Raw genomic sequence first — 20227 nt, 5'->3', positions numbered from 1 at the left:
CTGAAATTGCTCAAAGTAAGATGGATTAGAGCAGCCAGAATCCTTCCACCTTTAGTATATTAATTTGATCTCCTTCAAATGGCCCCAAATGCAGGAGCCTTCAGCTCTATGAATGCACAGAGCAATGCCTGCTCTGTAACGAAGAGCAGCACTTCCAACAGACACAACAGCACTTAAGGAACTTCTCTTCCTTTGTAAGGAATGGATAACTAGGTAGTAGGATTTACATATTTAATTCTCAAAAGCTCAGCGCATGCTAAAAGCATGCCATGCAATGATCATGTTGGCAAAGGTACAAGCCACTGAGTACCCAGCAATAGCTGCAACAGGCCTTGAATGTGGGCTACCTCCATCTTCTCAAAGAAGTGCTCACCATAGACTTGAGTGAGCTTATTCCTCTATTGTTATCACCCGTTGTAAGCAAAAGTAGCACTGTTTGACAGAAAACATGCTCCTTCTCTTATTTCCACATAAGTTAAGAAAGAAGCGCTGTAATAGCAGATTGAAGCAAGTCTATGTTGACAATGAACTTGAGAGCTTAGTTCTTGCAGGAGAAGTCTTTGGCCCTGAGGTTAAGGCATCATCTGACAGCCACCTCTCCTCGATCCTTTTCCCTTACTTAGTGAGAAAATACACTTAAGCTAATTTAAGGATAAGAAATACCAACAGGTAATGAGTATGACAGCATTGGCAAAAAGAAGTTCTTATTTGGGCCATTTGAAAACAAGCCATCTCCTGCAGAGTTCCATACACTTATTGCACAGGTGCAACCCTTTGGTTCAGGTGAAGGCACTACTGAAAGTCTTCAGCAAAATGCTGCTTACAGGGGACTAAGGGAAGGACTCACAGAACAGCTGGCTGCAAGAACACTTCTGATTGGCCCCTCTTGCTGTACTAATTGCTATGCTCTATTGAGCAAACTATGCACACAGAACGCTGCTTCTGCAAAACTCTGATCAGGGCACCCTGCATCCAGGGCCCAGCCGAGCAGGGACCCCACTGCTGCCTCCCTGACGCTAGCAATCCCATTGTAAACATGACAGAAAGCCATTCAGATCCTCCAGTGAATAGAACAAACACACAAAGAAACTATTTAAGTTTTCTTGCTTTCAAAAGCCTGTATCAAAACTAAGAACTAAAAAACGTACGGCCGGGATTGGAAGCCATCAATCCAGCACTGTTATCACAGCCAGCCCCTAGGCAAGGGTTTTTTTCCAACAGTAGTTTCTCTTTATTATTTAGGCTTTATCTCTGGTTCAGATAACTATGGCCAGCATCAGTACCCTCCCATTTCCAGCAATATTTAGGCACTACTAGCAACAGAGGCCATTAAAAATAACCAGAAAAGCAGCAAGAAACAAAAGATTCCCTTGCCGTGGGAATAGTAATCCTTGCTGGGGTATGTCCATGATGAGTACAAGCTACTTAGAAACGGGTGGAAAAACCACCAGAAAGAATAAGTCACTGTTCATATTCTTTTCATTCTAAACCTAAAAGATTGATTTCCTGCATTCTGAACAGACTTCTATTTTTACAACTGAGCTGTAATTCCCTTCCCCAGATCATGGTGTTTTCCTCTCAGCTGTCACAGAATAGCTTGTGCCTTCTGATTCATTTGGTAGGAACTGAGTAGAAAAAAAAAAGACCAACCTCTGGCTAACAATGTTCAAGGTATGCCTATTCCTAGATAGCATATATTTGCTGAGATGAAATTTTCTAAGCACCTGTAATGAGCATGCCTTGCTAACATCACACATTCTCTATTCCCCTCTAACACATCATTCAATAGAGTTATAACCTAAAATTAATACTTTTTCATTGTTTTTAAGTCAGGCAGAACTATTTTAAATCCCATTCTCAAGGCAAGGATCTCTTCTTAAGCCTTCCAGTAGTCCTTAAAAAGCAATACAGAATATTCACTGCCCAGAACCATTCACTGAATCATCCTAAGATAAATTTTGTGGAGTAAAACCAGCATTTACTCTCCTAATTGAAAACAGCTTATTCATATGGGCTCATTATTCAGCATTAAAATTGACTTCCATACAAAACAGTCTGCACTCTTCTTAGAAAATACCTGTTTTCCAGGAAACTATGTTCCTTATTTAGTAACCTTCAGCATGAACAAGGGAATTTGCATTGGAACACATCAAAACAAGACAATAACAAAAATGGGGCAGATACTTAAATCTGACCTGCAAGGAACAATACCTCCTGCTGGAAAAAAATCCCTTATTTTCTCATTTTTTAATAATAACAAAATACTACATGAGAAAGTAGGAAGGGCAGCTGCACTGAGCCACTAGAAGCAGACTTTATCAATGGGAGATGAATCCAGCTGGGAAATTTGGCAGGAAGAGCAATCAGTGACAGCATACTTGAGAAGGCAACCCTGGAAAGAGTTTAAGAGAAGATTAGGTTGGTTGGTAGCATTTCTAATTGTTTGACACAGCACTGAACTAGAAAACACAGACACCTCTGCCAGCACTGTCATCTTGGACTTTGCACAGCCTTGCTTCAAGCTGAAATGTCGTTACTTGTATAAAAACAAATAAACAAAAACTATTAACGGGTTTGATCATCAGACAGCAGTTCCCACAGCATCTCTGCATGAAGGCTGCCAGCAGATGTTAACAAGACAGGATGCCTGCAGGAACTGAACTGCCTCCACCACCCCAACTACCCATATAGCATTTTTCCTTCTGACTTCTCCTCCCTCCAAACTTAAAACCAGTTATTAGAAAGAATGCTACTTGGGAGAGTAAGGCACAACAGACCAGCGAGCCTACTAGAAAGGGTGTGATACATCCCAAGAAGACAAACACACAGAACTTGAGCTTCACCTCTACTGGACTTCAGCGAGTGAACGCTCACAAATCACTGCAGAAGTGAGACTTTACACAAGGCCACTACCTCAGGGCACTAACTAATGGAAAACACCATTAAAAAAAAACCATACAAAAATTTCAAAGTAGTTAAGCTGCTTTGAGAGGTTTACAGGAAAATAAACTGCTTTCTGTATTGTTTTCCTCACTCTGAGAGGAAAACCAAGACTTTCAGAGCCTCTCCTGTGGGTGACAGTTGGAGATCTGGTGGGTTCCCTATGGCCCAAGGTCCCTTGCTGCAGTGCTGCCTCGCGATGCTGAACCACACATCCTTGCTTGCCTTCCCTGACAGTGCTGCTTCTCCTTGCTTCTCCCAGAGACAAGACCAAAGTTCTGTATTCCCCCTGGTTCCCTTCCAAAGGCATTCTGCTGAGGCCAGAAACTGAGTCTGTAGTACTTCTGGAGCTATTTTTGTGCTGTAGTATCAATGCAGTGGACGAAATGCCCTGGATACGTACAATGAACATGTTTGTTTCAGTTGCAAAGTTCCATCGCTGTCTTAAGTACCATCAGCATGAGGCTATACAATACGTGACTGATTTAAAGCATGTGACTTCAATTGAGCAATGCAATTTCAATACACATGTGGTTTTCTGTTGGAACTCAAGCTGTTTTGGCACCAGAACTAGTTTTAGATTTGGATAGGGATACAACGGAGATTCACAGATGTGAAAAACTGATGTAAAAAATGAGCAAATAAGAAAATAATTATTTGAGATAAGTTGTCTAAGAGTAGTATTGATAAGCGCTTCACAGAACACAAGCCATTACTGAATAGCAGAACATACACAGCAAACCACGTTCTTTGATGGTAAATCTCTTGGCATACAGAATAAATAAAAAAACAGTCCACTATGCATTTTACTGAGCCTGGTTATCAACATATAACTCAAATTAGTTCCAACTCCTTAAAGAAAGTTCAAAGAGCGTTTTGACAGCCTTCCCCAGCCCTGGAAGCACTAGCTCCCAAATGGGACGGTGGTTCCCCACTCTGTGGTGGGCACTCGGTGCACGTGACACATGTGCAATGCAAAGCACAGCTCTGCTCACCCTCTGTAGCAGGGCGTTCAGCTCACGTCCCAAACACAACCACACCAAAAGCTGCAGGAGTGAAGGACGACGCTAGCGAGAGGTGTGAAGGACTGGAGAGCAAAGCTTCATCTCAACTTATGCTTAACGACTGCTGCCACCAAATATAGCTTCCTCGAGAGTACATGCAGCAAATGCTGGTGAAATTGTTAGTCTAGCCTCCATGCAATGTTTATCGTTTCCAAATCATTTTCCTCGTTCCTATTAACATTTCCAAACAGCTTATTTTCCTTTGCCTTCAACCCACAGTTCATTCTGTGTTATGGGTGCTCCATCCCTAGAGGTGCCCAAGGCCATGGATGGGCCCTGGATAGCCAGAGCTGGTGAAGGGTAGCCAGCCCATGGCAGGGCTTGGGACTGGGCGGTCCTCGAGGTCCTTCCAACACAAGCCATTCTATGAGTCTATGATAAGTGTGAGAATTAGCCATTTTTCTTCAACTATTTCCCTTTTCACCAGACAGGCATTACCCTGCAGTTGCCAGTGTTCCACAGTAAGCTCAGTTGCTCAAAAGCAGCACGTTGCCAAATAAAAATTGGCAGGAGGAAATGGCATTTGCCAGCTGCAGGTGCTATCTGCTGTTTTGTAGGTACTCCTTTACAAAAAGACTGTATTTATCCCTACAGACGAGAAATCACAGGAGATGATAGTTCTATGGCAGAAAAATAAAGCGACAAAGTAAATGCCACGAGAGATCCTTCTCATGAATCTGGAGTGCCCTTGATCACAGCGTGAGAGCAGAAACTGAGTTCCACAACTGAATTTTAAAAATACAAAGGTAGCAGGTTTCCAACCCCGAACTATTGTGCTCTGCTTCTGATGCAATTTCAGGCCCTGAGAGTATTCTCAAAGAACACGCATCTCTAATGAGAAAAAGGTGAAAAATGCCTTCCTACATTATAGGTTGTCTGCACTACACAAATTATTTAGTTGTGACGTTTGTTAGAAATCACAAATTATAAAATGTTCATCATTATGAGCAAAATTTCAGTTATTTATAGATAAATGTCAATAATGGGAGATTGAACGTAAACACTCTATGAAACATGAGATGACAATATGACATTGTACATTTCCAAATGTGCTAGTCTATAATCTTTTTCTCCACGGCAGCACCTGTTCTCATTTAAAACCACTGAAGTACTCCTCACTGCCATTTGTAAAGAGCCTTCTCTTTCACATTTGAGAATGTGGGAAAACCACGTGATAGCTCATGCATGAACTCCCCAGCCCCTCTCCTTTCTACCTCACTTTCAGCACAAGGATGTCTGTATGCACATATACACACACACCTGAGTTCCTATTGAAGAAAAGATTCTTCCCTTCTAAACTGTGCCCATCTCCTCCCACAAATGGCTTCCAAGCAATGCTTTGAATTTTTTCCTGTTAAATCACATTCACTGAGGAGGGGAAAAGGGAACAGAAAAAGACATGGGGAAAAAGAAGAATGTGAGAGCTGATAAAGTGGTGTAACGGGCAAGGCCTCCCCGTCCACCTGCATTTGTCCTGCATGTACTTTTCAAATACACATTAGCTCCCAATGGGTCAAACAGATTCAGATTCATTAACTGCATATATTAGTGCTCGTGCACCTCTTACCTGCAGAATCTGCAGTTGCTCTGCTTCTCTGACTACTGTGAAATCTCAGGATGACAGGCTGCTTATGTCATTTCAAACATTTAAGGTAGCCTAAGAGATACCAGCACCACTCAGCATTTCAAATGGAGGCTTTAGATCACTTCAGAAGGTAGGAAACAGATTAGAATCCACTTACACGATTTGCACTGCCCTGTCTTTGTCCATTGCTCACTTGCACAGCCCTAACCCAAGCCTGCCAGGAGAGAGCTGCTGCCAGGTGACAGCTGGGAGATCAGCCCAGGGTCAGCAGAGGCAGAAATGTAAAATTCAGGATCTGGCTGAACCTCAAACCACATCAGACATCCTGCATATTTTACTGCACACAGGTCAAGACAGTAAAAGATCCAGTTACATGCGATGTTATAGGTGTTTTCCATTAACCGTACAAGCAGTGTAACATGAGCACTCCAGCAGCTTTTGGATGTGTCATTTGTACTGCTTCTGCCCATCTCCGATAAACCAGTACGAAGCACTGAATTCCACACTTCCCACACCAAAAACACAGTAACAGCATGAGGAAAAAACTATTTTTCTTTAAAATAAATAAACAAATATTCACTTCTTTTGCATCTCAAGCAGTGGAACATTTCTGTTCCTTCAAATCTTAAATTTCAGCCAGTCAACATATAGGCAGCAGATTAAGTTGCAACTGGAAATCCCAAAGTCCAAGTAAAGCTGTTCATCCAACAGCCAGAAACCAGGTTACTGACTTCATTTTTATTCTTCCTTCTGCTCTTTGTTCTTCATAGAAAGGGTGGCCCCACTGAAACCAGGTCAGTGAGCCCTGCTACACTCCTGTATCACACAATGACCACTTCAGTCCCCACACCAGAGCCTGCTGGAGGGCAAAGGGGGCCGTGGCACTGCTGCTGCCCATGGAACGACTCTGACGTGTCAGTGTGCTCAACTTGTTGACCCCTCCACAGTGCCAAGTGGCAAGGAAAACATCCAAGGCTTAGCTTCACTGTGAGTAAATACAGACCGTCTGTTGGCAGTAAACAAAATGCAGAGAGGACTGAGAGCCCAATGTGTGCACACACACTGCTCACATCGCCCAGCATCCACCCAAGGTCAGCTACCTTCCAGCACCCCAAACTGGGGAGACATCTAGCTCAGCCTGCTTGCTGTGTTCATAGTATGAGTAAGATGATAAGAGCTGTCTAAATGGAATGGCTTTTAAAACCAGATATAGCAACATGCAGAAAGGCTTATTTTCATTATGTGCCTTTAAGACCTACAGAGCTTCCAGCTGGAAGAAGAAAAAACAAACCTCCATGAACTACACCCTAAGCACCTGCCTAGGGAAGATGAAAGCAAACCAGCAGCTCCTGCCTTCAGGCTGACACTTCCCTGACATACATCCAACTGATGCCACATGGTCTCTTCAGCTGCAGGACTTCTGGCTGCAAAGGCTCCTGTCCTTCCCTTCCTGGAGCAGAGATGCCACTGGCACTAGGAAAGTGAAGCATGCAGCTGCATATTTGGCTGTACTTTTAAGTTACATTTTCATGGACTATCCCCAGCACAAATGGAAACCAACTTCATCCTGCATTTTCCTCAGAGCACTCCTTTGGAAAGTCATGATGCACAGCAGTGTATGTGCTGGTACCCAGCCCCTCTGCAGCAGAAGATGGCCATACCACAACAGTCAAGCTCAAAGTCACTGCAATCTGATGAGAAAGAACTGGGAGGATTGTGAGGCATTGACTGACCAGGAAAACATCTGTTGTTGTAGCAGGCACAAGCAAAATTTGCTCATTTACATATATATAATAAAATTATGTATGTGTGACAAAAAATACAAAAAAACCCAAAAAAATCTATAAAGTCTAACAAGAAAAATGAAATAAAGTGTAAGAATTTGCTTCAACTGAGCCTGAATTCTAAGTGAAGGAGATGCTGGTAACATACTGGTTACAAGCTGGTAACAACCACCTAAAAGACTAAGTGACATACACAGCATTTCCTACAAGACAGAGCAATTGTGCCTCTTAAAACCCACAGAGCAAAAAAGGACAGTGATACATAAAGCAACAGTTGCATCCATTGCTGGAATCATCATCCTGTCAGAAGTTCTTCAGAGTCAGTTAGATGTCTATTTCTAAGAGCTGGACAACCAGATCAGCTGCAGCTCCTTGATCCTTCCTGGCGCTCACAAGAGGACCTGCAGGAGTGGCCAGGACCTAACTGCTAGGCAGATCTTTATTTCTGGATTCAATTGCATTATAACTTGTGACTCATAAACTGTATTGTTTGACATTCATATGAAAAATAATAGCTATCATATTATCCCACTGCAATAAGAGGGGATTACTGACTTTTTTTTAGGGTTTATTCAAACAGGCAATGAATAGTGTGTTTTCATTTATCAAAAAATCTCCAAGGCATAAAGAATGTTCAATTTATTATATTTAATATTCAGTGATTTCAACACCGAAATCCCAAACAGAGAAATTAAAACAAATTGCTTCATCTAGAAACCAAACAAACAATTATGCAAAGGAACAATGCCAAAAAGGAAACAGAACAGCTGCATTAGTCAGCCCTTATTAACAGTAAAAATTATACCTTATTTCCTTTCCTAAGAGTTATTTGTTAACACCTGAAAAACAATGTCTATGAGGTTACAAATGGTATCACCAAACTGATCTTCAGGTGCTCTCTTCAACAATCTGCACGTCCCACTGAATCTAAGCAGGCTGTGGGTGCCCAGCCATTAGAAAACCAAGTCATTCATTAATGGCTTTTATTAAAATGCCCTGATAAAAACCACATGTACTGTTGTTGAAATCATGAGAGATTTACAAGTTGCGAGAACCATACTAAGCCTTCTTTATTCTGTTTTAAAGCTAAAAAACACAGCAGGATGTGACGTCCTATGCTTGCTCCAAATTTAGTATTACAGTTGCAAAAACATACCCAGCATCTTATCTTAGGGTTGCACTATAAAACAGCAGGAACTACCTGAAGTCTCCAAAGCAGGTTGTTTGGGAACACTACAATGCCAGGAAGGTGCTACGAGCTGGCAGGCACAATCCTCTGCTTGCCATCAGCAGCTAAAACACTGCAAAATGCAATCTGGGAGATTCTTTGTATGTTGACACACAGGGTACGCACCAAATGCTATTAACTGCTCAGTCATAAGATCCTTGTTTAAAAACCCTGTGCTAGCTGTGCATGGGCCCACTGTATTAGCCCAATTGTGAGCAACAAATCTGACTACTTAATATGCAAATTCCCTTGGTCAGCCTTCCATAGAAGCACCATGAAAGCAGTTATTGTAACTCCAGATCAGACATGTGATATACAGCACGACACAGCACTCAGCTGAAGATATTTCAGAAACCATCATCCAGCCACTGAAAGCAGAGGTCAAGCCTGGCACGTGGCTTGCTAGAACTTATAGCATCAGCACTGTACCAAATATTGCAGGAATCAGTTATACCTTTCACACATCCTGGTGTGGCGGTCAGATGTGCAGCCTTATTTCCACTTGCACCCATTATCACTGCTGGGTGATAGGGGCAACAGTAATGGAGACAAATTTCAAACAGAACGAGTCTTACCTAACAAAGGAGGGCAGTAAGAGCTCCAACAGGCAGCTCACATCCCTTCAAGGAGAGCACAGCAGCAATCAGACAGCTGCAGCCAAGAGACTTAATCTGTAATGACTCCTCATGCCAGCACATCAAGACATCGGATTTCTTGCCCTGTGCTACTCTGCACAGATAGCAGTCTCTCTGTACTTTGGGAAGTAAGACAAAGTAATATGCAACTAGTAACAGAGAAAGAGTCTACCAGAAGATAATGAATGGATTCATTTTTCTCTTTCACAACCTTCCCTCATCATCCCCTCCAAGAAAAGGAAATCTAAGAAGAACCCTCCAAAAAGGACTTCTACACAGAGATGCAGATTTTCTGGTTCACGACAAGCTGAACATAACCTGATAAGCTTATAGACCATACTTGTGAGCACACTGAAGTGCTCTCCAGTAGTTAGCTAACTCCAAACCCAATGCTTCAAAGGTTTTTTGAACAGCGGAGGTCATCACACTACCTGTACACAGCCAGAGAACAGCTATTTCTCCCCTGATTTCCCTGTCCTGCAGAAACTCCACCACCTCTGACAAGGCACAGCAAGAGTAGATTTGTTGCTTGGCTCCTGAAAGCTTGGAATGTCTGATGGGAGACAGCTGAGCTAAAGCAATGGGAAAAAACATCTGTGTCTCCATACAGTCATCTCACATTGTTCTTTTTATCTCCTTTAAAGAGTTGCCAATAAATCCTCCTCACCATCCAGGACATCCACACACCACCACACATCTCTGCTGGACTGTAACGCCCCGAGCTTTGAGACAGGATTTTTTTTCTAAATACAACAAAACCGTTCTATCAAAATGAAAACCCACTAAAAAGAGCAGTGATAATGAAACAGGTGGTACCGAGCTGAAAAAAACATTTCATCTCCAGCAGGATGGGCAGAACAGCATCTGTTTAATTCTTGCCAAGGAACAGACTCCTCCTGCTTTGGTCAATGGGAACAGAACACACAGTAAGCTGTGCACACGCAGGCGAGGCAGTACTTGTTCTTACACTCAGAGACACACCTAAGTACATTATATAGTTCTCTGGATAAATGCAAGCATCTCTCTGACCTTCCCAATGGGAAAAAACAAAGGAATTGCACGCAGATAGGGCACTGTCAGCTCTGCTGAGCAGCAGGAAAATAACTGGAAGTGCCGGTGACTGACAAAAGCTCAGAGGACAATACAGGGATGTGACAAATTCTCATTTTAATTCCAATGATATCATCTAGCAGGATTTCATCAGCTCTTCACTGTACTGTAATAGATTGAGACTGGTATGAATTAGACTTCAGATCCAGCTCCTGCTTTTATGCAACATCAAACACTGCTGTTACTATCTAATCAATCTCATGACTGCTTGTCATTCTTTGAGAAACTTTCCTATTCTGGGGAGAAAAAAAAAAAAACAAAGCTCCTCCAAAGTAAGACTACCAGAAGCAACATTCTCGCTAGAACACTTCTATTCTATAACATCTTCCTGAGATTTATAAAATGAGGTAGCTCTGCTGATTGACAGCAATTTGAAAGTGATTACACTTGAGTTGGTCACAAAACAGCAGTTGGAGGAAGTAAGCCTTGTTATCTTAAGGGGCAGGCTGCCCTTCCGTCCAGGAAGGGCTCAAAAATGACACTCACTTGGGGCTTCAGCTGGTTCATTTTCTGATGCCTTAAGACATATGCTCCTTCCAGAGTTCAAGTCAGATTTCATTCCCAGCACGGGCACACTTTCAGAATTTGTAACCCTAAGGATTAGCAAAGGCTGGACTTCACCTTGGGAGTTAAACGTAACAGAAGAGGGACTGAAGTTCTTGCCCCTTAACCTATATCCCCACCTCCCCTTTGTTTTGGAGAAACAGAACAGATATGCAGCCTTACAAAACAGGCTATAGCACACTGCAGCTCACTGTTTAAGACAGTCCTAAGAAGGACATAATTCAACTGAAATTACATCACTTCTCACTTGAACAAGACAACCTTAAGGAACGTTATCCTCAGAGCGTGAATCAACACGAGCCAGCTGACATGCATTCTGCATCTTACATCTCAAACAGTCCAGCTGCTGTTCTGATGCACCAGGCACAATAGGTTCTTAACCCAAGAGCTGCAGCATGTCACGCCACATAAACACGATGCAGGAACGTGCTCCAACTAGGTCTTCCTGGGACAGCAATCTTTAGACAACTTGAATGGAAATCATCTACCTCTGCATCGCTACCAAGCATGTAATTAAGCACTATTTCACAACATTAGCAAAACCCTGATAATTATGTTTCCCCTATCTCATTCATTGGGCATCAGAAGCAAGATAAGAGTAAGGAAATTAAAACACAGCCATTTCTGTGACACAGTCTTGCCCCATAACACCTGCCTGAAAAACTGCCAACGTGGTCTTTGGTCAAGATGTTATAGGTAAGTGATGATTTCTGCCACTTTTTCCCTGAGTTCCATGTCCTTTACTCAGTTTTGCATCTCGTACTGGCTGGTAAGCTTCCTTAACACTGGACAGAGCTTGTAAGAAAATCTTAAAAAAAAAATAAAAAATGAATTACCTATTTTAAATAGAGGAGAAGAGCAAGAAAGACTTGTACTAGACAAAGCAATAAGATTCCCTTTAATGAAAATGATGTGATTAAATCCCACACAGCTGGACTTCCCCGTAGTTCTGTAAACTACATATGTGGCATTAATCAGCAGGTGGCTGCTTCAGCCCTAACTGTAGGAACTGCATTTTTGTATGTATTTTATAGAACGATAGTAAAGTCACTGATGTGACAGAACACCAACTAGCGGGGCTGTCTGAAGTAAAATCAGAGCAATAGATAACACTCTGCAAGGTATACTGGAAGACGTACATCCAGGTCAGCATTTCAGCCCGGAATCCATGGCCCCTGTATGCACAAGGACAACTGTCCTGTTGGTAGGCTGACTTTAAACGACCGCACACCACAAAAAGCTCTGCTGGAAAACATCAGGGGTCCACAAACCTCAGATTGAAAAAGCAATCATTCAGATGTTTAGGTGGAGGGCAGCACAAGGGCTGAGGCACTTACACCGCAGCAGTGTTTGCACACAGGAGGCGTGCACTTCCACACAGTGAGAACACACTGCTCCAGCTTCCGAAGTCACTGGAAACTGACCGCTAGCACGGGTGATCCAGGCTAGAAGAAAGCATCCATCTTTCTCGAGGAGAATAAAGAGAAAATAATAATAATAAAAAGGGGAGGAGGGGACACAGCCCAACCCACGGCAGTGCCAGGACCTAAGTTATCTGAAGAATTATTTTCCACACACCACAAGGAGCTGAGCCCAAAGAAAACAAAGTTCCGGAGCCCCGGGCAGGCCGCTCCCCCGCCCCTGTGTGCTGCGGGAGCGCTGCGGGGCGGGGTGCGGGAGGGGGGGGGGGGGGGGGGGGGGCAGCGCAGAGCCCCCAGCCCGGAGAATCCGCCCGCGGAGCGCACACGTGCTCCGGCACCTTCCCGGCGAGACCCGGGGGCAGCCCCTCCTGGGGCCGAGGGCTCCGAGCACGCCCGCACATCGCGGTGGGAAAGTTGCGGCCCGGGCGGCAGCCCCGCGGCCGGGAGCACTGCGGGGAAGGCGGGCGCGGAGCGGGGCAGCGCGGCTCCCCCTGCCTGCCCCGGCCTCGCGGCAGGCCCCGGCCCGCAGCGCCCGCCCGGGGTCCCCGCGCCGCGAGCAGCCCGCCCGCCCCTCCCCGCGGCCCGGCGCTCACCTCCGGTGCCGTCCGAGTTCTCGTTGAGGCTGCCCGAGGAGTCGTGGTGGGAGCCCACACACCCGCCCATGGGGCCCGCCCGGCCCGCAGACCCGCCGCTGAGCCGCCCCCCCACCCCCCTCCCCCTGCAGCCGAGCTCCGCGGCCGGCCGGGCAGGCGCGATGGCTGCGGAGCCGCCTCCTCGCTCCGCAACACCGCCCCCGGGGCGCGGCCTGCTCCCGGAGCGCGGCTCCGCCCGCGGCCCGCCCCGGACACACGCCCGGGCGGGGTCGGTGCTCCGCGCCTGGCCGGGCCCTCGGCAGCCCGGCGCATTGGTAGATTGCGGGCGTTCCCTTTTTATTTATTTATTTATCCCTGTGCTCTTTATGTTTGGGTACGAAAACGAAGTACACGCAGGCTCAGATAAATCCGTATCCTGCTAATAATCGGAACACCTCTGCGTTTGCAGCCTGTCAGTTTGAATTAGAAAGAAAGCTGAGTGAAATCGCTGCCTCTTGGTCAGATGGATCTGGGCATTCAGCCCTCTGAGAGGAGAGGCTGGAATTTTTTCTATTTGTGCCCGCAGGGCTTATATTTATAGATACATACGTAAATATATTACAGCTTCTTAAAGGGGGCTGTAAGAAGGGGACAGTTTTTAGCGTTGTCTGTTGTGACAAGACAAGGGGAAATTCAGCTAAAAGAGGGCAGATTTAGTTTGGATATGAGGAATTTTACAATAATGGATGTGAGGCACTGACACAGGTTGCCCAGAGAGATGGTGGTGCCCTGTCCCTGCAGACACCCAAGGTCAGGCTGGAGGGGCTCTGAGCTCTGATGGAGCTGTGTGTGTCTCTGTTCATTGCAGGGAGTTGGACCAGGTGGCCTTTAAGGGTCCATTCCAACTCAATTCAGTGATCCTGTATTGCTCTAGCAGCAGTCTCGCTTTGGGCTTGGAGACTTAAGAGTTTGTGTGCTCCAGATGTACAGGTGCTCTCTGGAACAACCAGCAATAAGTCAGAACATTCAAAAGTGAAAGTGATGCAAAAAATAAAACGTGGTAACAGTCCGAGTTCTGTTTTCCCTGCACATTCTGCCTCACACAGTAGCTTAATCTTTCAGTACACAAACAAGCAGAAAGCAGAACTGAAGCTGAACGTATTTTACATCCTTAAAGATGACTTTTTTTAGAGTTAAAATACGGTCTCTGTTGGTAGAGCTCATAGCCACCACAGTGAGAACAACACATGGACAACTCCATTTCTAGCATTAATTTTCACATGTATTCCTCATTCTGGAAGACCAGCCAGCTTTTGGGAAGGCACTTGTGTCATTAATTAAAATCCCAAATGTATGAGATAAGCTGAGTGCAAAAAGCTGAGCGCTTCATTGAGAACAAAAAGACGTTGAGCTGACCTGCTCTGTGGGTCTAAGAATGTCAGGAATTGTAAGAAATGTGGGCAAAGATTATAACATCTGCCTGTGTACACACTAATTGCAAGAAAATGAAAAGTTCCTTTTCTGTGCAGAACTTGAATCCAGAGGAAGAAAACACAGTGCTCAGTTGTTTGAGTCGTAATCAGAAATACACTGGCTGCTTTTCTTTGTTTGTTTGTTTAATTTTGATTGAACGTAATCAAAATTTTAGCAATAGAAAGCCTTCTCAAAGCATGTTTCATGAGAAGCGAGGACTGAACTTTGCAATGGAAGTTTCTGCACTCTAATCTTGGCTCTGCCCTAGATAATCACTGTGGCCTTGGACAAATCACACAACCTCACTTGCTCTATTTCTGTTGGTAGATTAATGTTTGTCTACCTATCTCTTGGGGTATGGTTAGGATTAATTAATTCTTACTCTTCATTACTTGTTAACTGCTGCAATGTGTGGGATGTAAAACACTTTGAAGATCAGAAGTGCCATTTCACAAATTAAATGGTGTAATGAATTGGCTATTCCATGCAGGTGCAATGACCCTATACGGTTGGAAATGATTCCTTGCAGTTGTAAACCCTACAGTGCTGATGGCTGCAGGGTCTTCTCTTGGTACAAGGTGCTGCTGAACTGTGTGTTGTAGCAGGAGGGTCAGAGCGATGGGATGCCTGGCCCAAGGAATGAGGCACTGGAAAAGCCTTAAGTGGGCCTCCATTTGTATTGCCTGGGTTATTTCCTATACATTGCTATGTATTAAAACATTTGGTATGCTTCACCCAGCTTTGTCTCCAACTGGGATCTTACTGTTTGCTTGCAGTCACTGGTGGTGGTTTTTGCTGTCACATGATGACACAGTATGATAAATCTCTGTTCTCTGATGACTCATCTTTGCGTGGGAACAAGCATGCGATGCCGACAAATTACACCAGTGCTGAAACTTCTGTCTCAGGAATCAACATTTTGATTTTCATCTGCACTACCCAGGGCTGTAGTGTCGAAGTCTTATCACTGTAAGGGAAAGTCTGCCCAGCTCTCTTTCATCCTTCTTTGACAGATGGGAGAGGGAGACCAGAGATGGGGTTATTTGCCAAAAGTCCCACAGGAAGCAGAAGCAGGAAAGAACTGCTGAGTCCAATCAGTGTGTGATGCTGAGCTCGTCTTCCTCCTCAGAGATCCTGAAGAAATTTAGCAAGTTGCTATTTTCAGATTTACTTCCACATGGCTCTCTTCCTGAAAGCGAATGAGGCTGTAGCCTCATTCTCAAAGGCAACACGATCGAGGTTTCCCTGCCCCCATATGATGCACAGCACTTTCATTTAAATGCAGTTTTGAGGAATGCCAGCTCCCATTCCAAAATTCCCGCCAACAGTTTTTAGGCTGACTCCAAGCTAGTGTAATCTGTCTCTTAGAAAACCAGACCGAAGCATCCAGTATCAGTCCCTACTGCCTAGAGACCACAAAGTTGTGTCTAACTGATGTTAAACTGGGCAGTTTGTTTTCGTGGAAAGCTGAAAGGAAACTACTGCACAGAAGGGATCTGTGGCAAGGGAACCTCATCAGACATTGGGACACTGACAGCTGCCTGAGGATAAGCACAATGACTGCCTGCCTTGTTCTGTGCCCACTGGCAATGCGTGCCCTTCAGCAGGGCTCCAGCAGCACGAGTACTGCTCAGAGCACCTCGGCACACCTGAGCACACAGCTGCTGCATGAAGTGCTGGGACAGGCATGCTGAGTTACTGGGGGATCTCCAGCTGGTTGCTGTCAAAAGAGAGTTACATTTCTCTCCTGATCTTGGCCAAGCCCCGCTCCCATTCCTCTGGTCTTCTTTTGCAGGTTTTTGTTGTTCTCTCTGTTAGTAACAGAAGGAATTGTGAAGTTTTAGACTTATTTTGTACACTTCTGCAAAGCTGTGTGGTTTCTGTCCTCAGTAGCTGTAGAAAAAGGGACAGGGGAGTGGCTATAAATTGCTATTTGGTGTGCAGTCAGATGTGACTGTAGGAATCTCCATCCGTAGTGGGGGTGGTGGATTCTATTGCAGGAAGTCACAAAATTCCCCCAGATATTCCTTACTGTCAGTTTCACTGGTGGCAATACCTTCTGCTAGAGAATGAGAATCTCTGCTAGAGAGAATGCTAGTTATTAATTGATCATTCTGCACCAATGCTATTTTACAGGGACCACAGAAATTAATTTGTGCATATTTTTTACCTTGGAAGCCTTGAAAGTGGACAAATGGCTCAACCCTGAGCTTAATCCTTTTCTATAAATAGGAAAGATATGGATATGAATGCTGGACGATTCGGTGGATAAATTGGTTGGACAGTTGCAGCCAGAGGGTTGTTGTCAATGACTCTATGTCCAGGTGGAGGCTTGTCAAGAGTGGTGTCCCCCATGGGTCTGTCTTGGGACTGGTGCTCTTAGACATCATTATCAGTGACACAGAGCATGGGATTGAGTGCACCCTCAGCAAGTTTGCTGATGACACCAAGCTGAGTGGTGCAGCTGACACAATAGAAGGAGGGGATGCCATCCGGAGCAACCTAGGCAGTCTTGAAAAGTGGGCCCCTGTGGACCTAGTGAGGTTCAACAAGGCCAAATGTAAGGTGTTACACTTGTTTGGGGCCAATCCCAGATATGTGTACAGACTGGGAGATGAACCCTGAAGAGAAGGTCCTGGTTGTGGTTGTCCCAGAGCTGGAGGAGTTGAAGGCCACACTGGGTGAAGCCCTGGGCAGCCTGATATAGTGGGGGGCAACCAGCCTATGGCAGGGGTTGGAACTGGGCGATCTCTAAGGTCCCTTCCCCCCTAAGCCATTCTATGATTCTATGATTAATCAGATAATTATTTCCCTATTCGTGTCTTTAAAGCCAGAAATTTACATAGTTATGTTTGTCAAATATTATGTGGGAAAAGCCTGCTATAACTGCAGGCTATAAGTGTGCGAGCAATTCCACTCTAAGTTCTGTTTCTTGTCTGCTCTGGATATCAAGAACTTACAAACTCTTTTTTTTTTTTTTTTAATGGGTAGCAGGGGGATAAATTGCTAAACATTAGGAGCTGGCCAGCAGGTACCACCATGGCAGGCACACAGTGAGGCAGCTGGCAAGTGAGCTGTCCACTTTCATTTTATATTTCATGACAGCTTTATTGCTTCTTCTCCTTTTAAACACAGTTCTCATTTTTAATAAATTCTGACTACTGCAAGCAGATTTCTAACCCACAGACCCAACCAGCTCCTGTCAACTTGAATTCTCTGAATAAGAGACTTACTGGTTGATATTTATTGCTTTGTCACATCAGGGAAGTATTTCTAATGTTCAAAATGCACATTTTTAAAAGATTAGCCTGGAATGCTAAGGAGACGAAAGTGAACCGCTGCTTCCCTCTTGTGGCGTTCCTCCTGATTCACACTGAAAGGCGTAAATATAATAAATAAAAATTGAAAATATTATTTTTGCATTATTCTGATGACGTTTACAGAGTATCTCTTTCACACTAGTCTGCAGACAAGTGTTTATTCTCATCCTGCTGTTGTTGTGGTGCTGGATGGAGGCTTTCTTCCCGAGCTGTATGAACACACAAAGTGTCAGCCTTCAATACGCTGGTAGAAGAAGTCAGAAGCTTATCTCGTGAGGATCTGCTGTTTGTGGACAAGTTCTCCTCCTCTCTCAGCTGCATTTGAATCGATTCTCTATTTAGGGGTAGAGGGGAAGGAGTGGTGCTTGAGTATCATGTACCAGTGTGCTAAGTAATGAAGTGGATTAATGGCAGTGGGATAAAGTATGTGGGAAAGCTGCGAGCCTGCTTGTGTGTGCTGATGCAGCACAAGCTGTGTTACAGACTGCTGGGCCAGCACAGGGCAACAGCCAGCACAATGGGCTGTATTATTGCATTTCTTCACTTGCTGCTATTATTGTATTTATGTCTGGAGGGCTCAGCCAGAACCCCCCTTCTCCATCTGAAAGGACACTGAAGTTTCAAAGGAAAGACATGGAAATGTAGGACGTGGTTTACATTAGAAAAGGAACATAGCAGGGGACAGGATAAAAATATCTGTGGTCATGAATAAGTGTGAGGAGTTGAGTCAAGAGATTTGGATTTACTACTTTTTTCTTTTTTGTAGTGCAAGAATGAAGGCATGTGCTGGTGGTGATAACGGGATCAGCCTTAGCTGATAAAGGAGCTTTCTTCCACGGAGCATGTAACTGAGCAGAGAGCGTGAGGAATCGATAACCCTGAGGGCTCTGCAGAGTTTGCAGAGGTCTGTGTCTGGAACTGGAGATGCCCTGGGGCAGCCCTCATCCACACCTGCTGCAGGGTGCTGGGTGCAAGGAGAGGACCCGGGTGCAGCAGAGCCCCTCAGCTGCTTGCTTTGTTAATCTGAAGGCAGAGGGGCCTCACGTGTATCGAAGCAGCAAGGAGGAAGGCATGTTGGTGGTGGAGTCAGGGTACGTGGGCTGCTTCACAACCCATTGCTTCTGTCTTGGCTTACCACCAATGGACACTGAAAACTTCAGGAAAGAAGTTTGTGTTCACATGTTCCTGGGTTTTAGCTCTGCTTCCCAAACACAAAACATTTGAAATCTGAGCTGTTTCCTAGACAAAACATCCAGACAACCTCCTCACACAAGGCCGAAGAAGTGGGTTCACTTGAGGAGAAATCACAGTTTTTGGAGTATGGAGGAGGAGGGGTGGAGAAGAAAAGATGCTACCTCCTGTCAAAATGCTTTTGATACAATTAAAGCTGAGCCAGATGGTAATGGTACAGGCTAATGTTACCATATGGCAGGATCAATCACGTGAGAAATATGCTACATTAAGGAGCGTGTGACACTGATAGATGTTAATATTCCAAATATTTGAGACTTGTATCTTGAGTATTCTCATGGCCATGTACAGGAGGAGAGGCACGTGGTCAGGAAGTGCTCACTTGGACTGCAGTTGTGCTCCAGTGGGAATTTCCTCCTCCATGCTCCTCAGCAGTAGGAAACATCTGGTATGGCAATGGCTTCACGCTTCCCATGTCACACCATGTACGTGGCTGGGCAGGTGCTTGCTGAGGAGGGAAATGGTGGCATGGGGAGGCAGGGGGCTGACTGCACATGGGGCACCCCAGTGAGTCCTGTCTGCAGCTGTGCAGGACCTCCAGTGAATCTGTGTCATGTTCAGAGTGTGGGAGATGTTTCCCATGTTGTTGGGCCAGGTGCTACCGAGAAGAGGAACGATGGGACATCTCATCTCCCAGATTTGTGCCAGGTTTTCTAATTGTGACATGTGGTGGTATTCAGTGGTGAAATACTGTGTTCTCTTTTATATGGCTGAGTTTTACATGGAAAGGACAAAAAAAACAAAAAAAAACCCCAAAAAAAAACCTGAACAAAATCTCCAGCATGCACAACACATTCACACTGAAATGTTGGATGACTTTGCCTGGATTTATGTCAAAAGCTTGTCTCCTCCTGTCACTATTGTCTCTGAGAAGGAGCTTATTCCACATATACTGAAATTCTATTGAGCTGGAGGAGTTATATCAGGGATGATAAACTTGGCTGAAAATCTGTTTTGAACTTTTGATGATAATATTAAAAAACAATGGCGACAAGAAGAGATCTCAGCTTGTGACAACTGTTGTTTGTCTCCTATGCTGTATACTGCCTCCTGCTTTAGAATAGGATCCTATTGTTATATTTCTGATAAACAAAGAGGCAAATTCTCCTCTTGCCTTATTTGTCTTTGTATGAATTGAGGAAAATAATGGTGACTGCATGGCATGGTGCAAGTGAGCAGTCTTGGCCTGGCCTGGTGGACGTGGCCTACAGCACATGCAAGAGAACCAGGTGCAGGACATCTAGAGAGAAAACTGAAAATCCATGAATTCAGATAAATAA

General features: G+C 44.7%; 1 protein-coding gene across 1 annotated transcript in view; it reads right to left on the bottom strand.

Moving 5' to 3' along the window:
* Positions 1 to 12998, bottom strand: part of UBTD2 (ubiquitin domain containing 2) — a 45244-nt gene extending 32246 nt beyond the window's left edge. Inside the window, exon 1 of the mRNA XM_065734557.1 lies at positions 12925 to 12998. Within this exon, the coding sequence (XP_065590629.1) occupies positions 12925 to 12994 (70 nt within the window). The 5' untranslated portion in view covers positions 12995 to 12998. The remainder of the gene's footprint in view (positions 1 to 12924) is intronic.
* Positions 12999 to 20227: the final 7229 nt, after the last annotated feature.

This window comes from Cyrtonyx montezumae, unplaced genomic scaffold (assembly GCF_038088225.1).
Source record: "Cyrtonyx montezumae isolate F1298 unplaced genomic scaffold, pur_monq_1.0 scaffold_18, whole genome shotgun sequence".
In the NCBI taxonomy this organism is placed as follows: Eukaryota; Metazoa; Chordata; class Aves; order Galliformes; family Odontophoridae; genus Cyrtonyx; species Cyrtonyx montezumae.
This window is presented reverse-complemented; position numbering and strand designations above follow the sequence as displayed.